The sequence below is a fragment of the Rattus norvegicus genome, chromosome 8 (genome assembly GCF_036323735.1).
Source record: "Rattus norvegicus strain BN/NHsdMcwi chromosome 8, GRCr8, whole genome shotgun sequence".
NCBI classification, from domain to species: Eukaryota; Metazoa; Chordata; class Mammalia; order Rodentia; family Muridae; genus Rattus; species Rattus norvegicus.
Window position 1 is genome coordinate 78,900,859 of NC_086026.1, and position 2,500 is coordinate 78,903,358.

At 43.9% G+C, this 2,500-nt stretch overlaps 1 protein-coding gene across 5 annotated transcripts in view; it reads left to right on the forward strand.

The window, feature by feature from the left end:
• Window positions 1-2,500, forward strand: part of Rora (RAR-related orphan receptor A) — a 733,021-nt gene that overhangs the window by 718,149 nt on the left and 12,372 nt on the right. For all 5 annotated transcript variants that reach the window (XM_039082824.2, NM_001427367.1, XM_063265167.1 and 2 more), the window contains 2 exon segments: window positions 391-498; window positions 1,866-1,976. In XM_039082824.2, the coding sequence (XP_038938752.1) occupies window positions 391-498; window positions 1,866-1,976 (219 nt within the window).

Below are 2,500 nucleotides of genomic sequence, written 5' to 3' on the forward strand. Positions count from 1 at the left end.
ACTAGTATATTTATGGTGTGTATGTGTACATATATTTTTTAAAGATACGTTCAGAAAGCATTTCTTGTGTTTTCCTATTTCTCTGGGAAGAAGGCTACACTAGGGAATTTTTGCATTCCCAAATCTTACTATGACCCTTTAGGCCCTGGTGCCGAGCTGTTGGAAAGATGCTTATGGCTTCAAAGACTTATTCCTGGGCTGGATTGTTGTAATAAATATGCATAAATGTTCCCCTCTGCAATGTGAATCAGCCTTCATTCCTTCTGCCCCCTTGGACAGGGGGCCAGTGTGACTAAGAACACAGGCGCTACCCTGTACAGCGCTGTGCCATCACCTCGGAAAGGAACTAAGATCTGTGGGATGATGCTAACCAATCCTTCCTCCACGCAGGCTCTCTAGAGGTGGTGTTTATTAGGATGTGCCGTGCCTTTGACTCTCAGAACAACACCGTGTACTTTGATGGGAAGTATGCTAGCCCCGATGTCTTCAAATCCTTAGGTAAGGAAATCTCACATTTTTGTCTCTGTAAGTGGGGGTCATGTGCAAGCATGTGGCTGGATGGAACCTCTTGGTGCACAATGGAAACCGGTTATGTGGAACAAAAGTTACAGGGCGAAACACCTATTTTACTGTATATAGTAGCCATTTGCTATAAAACACTCGGCAAGCGGCAAATGTCTTCGTCTACATCATACGTAAGCTCATGTTCAGTTGTAAGGTGGCCATTGAGTGAGTTATTGCATGGCCTTCCACGGTCACCCTTGCAGCTTCAAATAAAGCAGATTTTCAATACATACAGTGTTCAGTTAGTGGGAAGAATGTGGCACAGATATAAAAACGAAGCTAAGGTGTAATAGCCCACCATCTCTGGCCTCATACAAACCGTTTAGGAAAAGGAAATGTAAACATCGAAAAAGTCCAGTAGAGCTAGAGAAAACTATGACATATGCGTCATAAAATAAGTTGTTTTGGGGCTGGGGATTTAGCTCAGTGGTAGAGCGCTTGCCTAGCAAGCGCAAGGCCCTGGGTTCGGTCCCCAGCTCCGAAAAAAAAGAAAAAAAAAGTTGTTTTGACTTTCTACAATTTAAATAATCAGAAGGTTGCCATTGAAGAGAAACAAACGGAGCCCAGGATATGTTAAATGGCTTATTTTACGTGCGAGAGACAGGAGGTTTAGCTCAGAGCAGTGCAGCCCACAGCCAATTACAAATACTAACCAAGATACAACAGCCACAAAACATAACTGATCTGAGGTGGGTTGAATTGTTATTGTGAAGGACTTTCACTGTCTGTTCCAATTGGAAGAACAGTGACAATTCCACCAGCAGCATGGATCCAAGAATCGTAGCCAAGAGGCCATTGCAGTTAGCCAGTTACCATTAGATCCTCTTCATTCAAGAAAGCGAAGGCTTCTGAAGTCAGCCAGCCTGGCTTTGAATGTCAAGTTGTGACCGTAGGTACATTACTTACCTCTGTTAAGTCTCTGTTTCCTCAGCATTAAAATGGGAATGGTAACAATGTGCCCCTCGCAGCGCTGTTTTAAAGCCTGAGGAAACTCTTAGGATTGTTATTCCCACAATTATTCGCCTAGGAATCACATGACTGGGGGTGGGGGGGTCCTGATGATTGTTGGCAGCTATGAAATAATTGATGGTGCTGAAGGTGATGGTAATGGTGACAATACCTTGTAGTGATGGTGACAGATGTTGGCTAAGCCAATTTCTCTCTCAATGCTTCAAAGGAGTCAACTAAGGAACATTCTTACTCTTCCAGCTCATCTCCAACTTCATCTCTCTCCACCTTGTTCTGTATTCTTGCCCTGGAGTAACCACCAACGTCCTAAACGCCCTTTATTTTAATCGTAGGTTGTGAAGACTTCATTAGCTTTGTGTTTGAATTTGGGAAGAGTTTGTGTTCTATGCATCTGACTGAAGACGAAATCGCATTGTTTTCTGCATTTGTACTGATGTCAGCAGGTAAGAAACACACAGAAGTAGAGTGGTTTCTGACTCGTCCAGGTACAGAGTGTTCTTAGGAGGCACAGGACTTGTTATGTGTTAGACGATATTTGAGGAGCTCCCAAGAGCAGCTGCCACCCTTACTAAATTTAAAGTTTTCCAAAGAATGCCCCTTCCTCTCACACACTACACAAGTCTTCTCTAAAGACCTGTGGGACTGAAAAGATGATCCAATGGGTGAGAGCTCTTGCCATGCAAACATGAGGCTCTCAGCACCCACATTAAAAAAAAAATAGGAAAAAAGGAAGCCATTGGGCATAGACACACATGAGTAAAAGTGAGCCTTGGAAGGTGACTGGAGGCCTTCAGGCTGCCAGTCCACATTTAAGTTCAGTGAGAGACCCTGTCTCAAGGGAATAAGGTGGAGAGTGATGGATCAGGACACCTGACATCTGGCCTCTACAAACATACACACACACACGTGTTTCCCTCTCAAACACACATAGAGATTCACACACAGAGAAAGAGACCTCATGACAGGC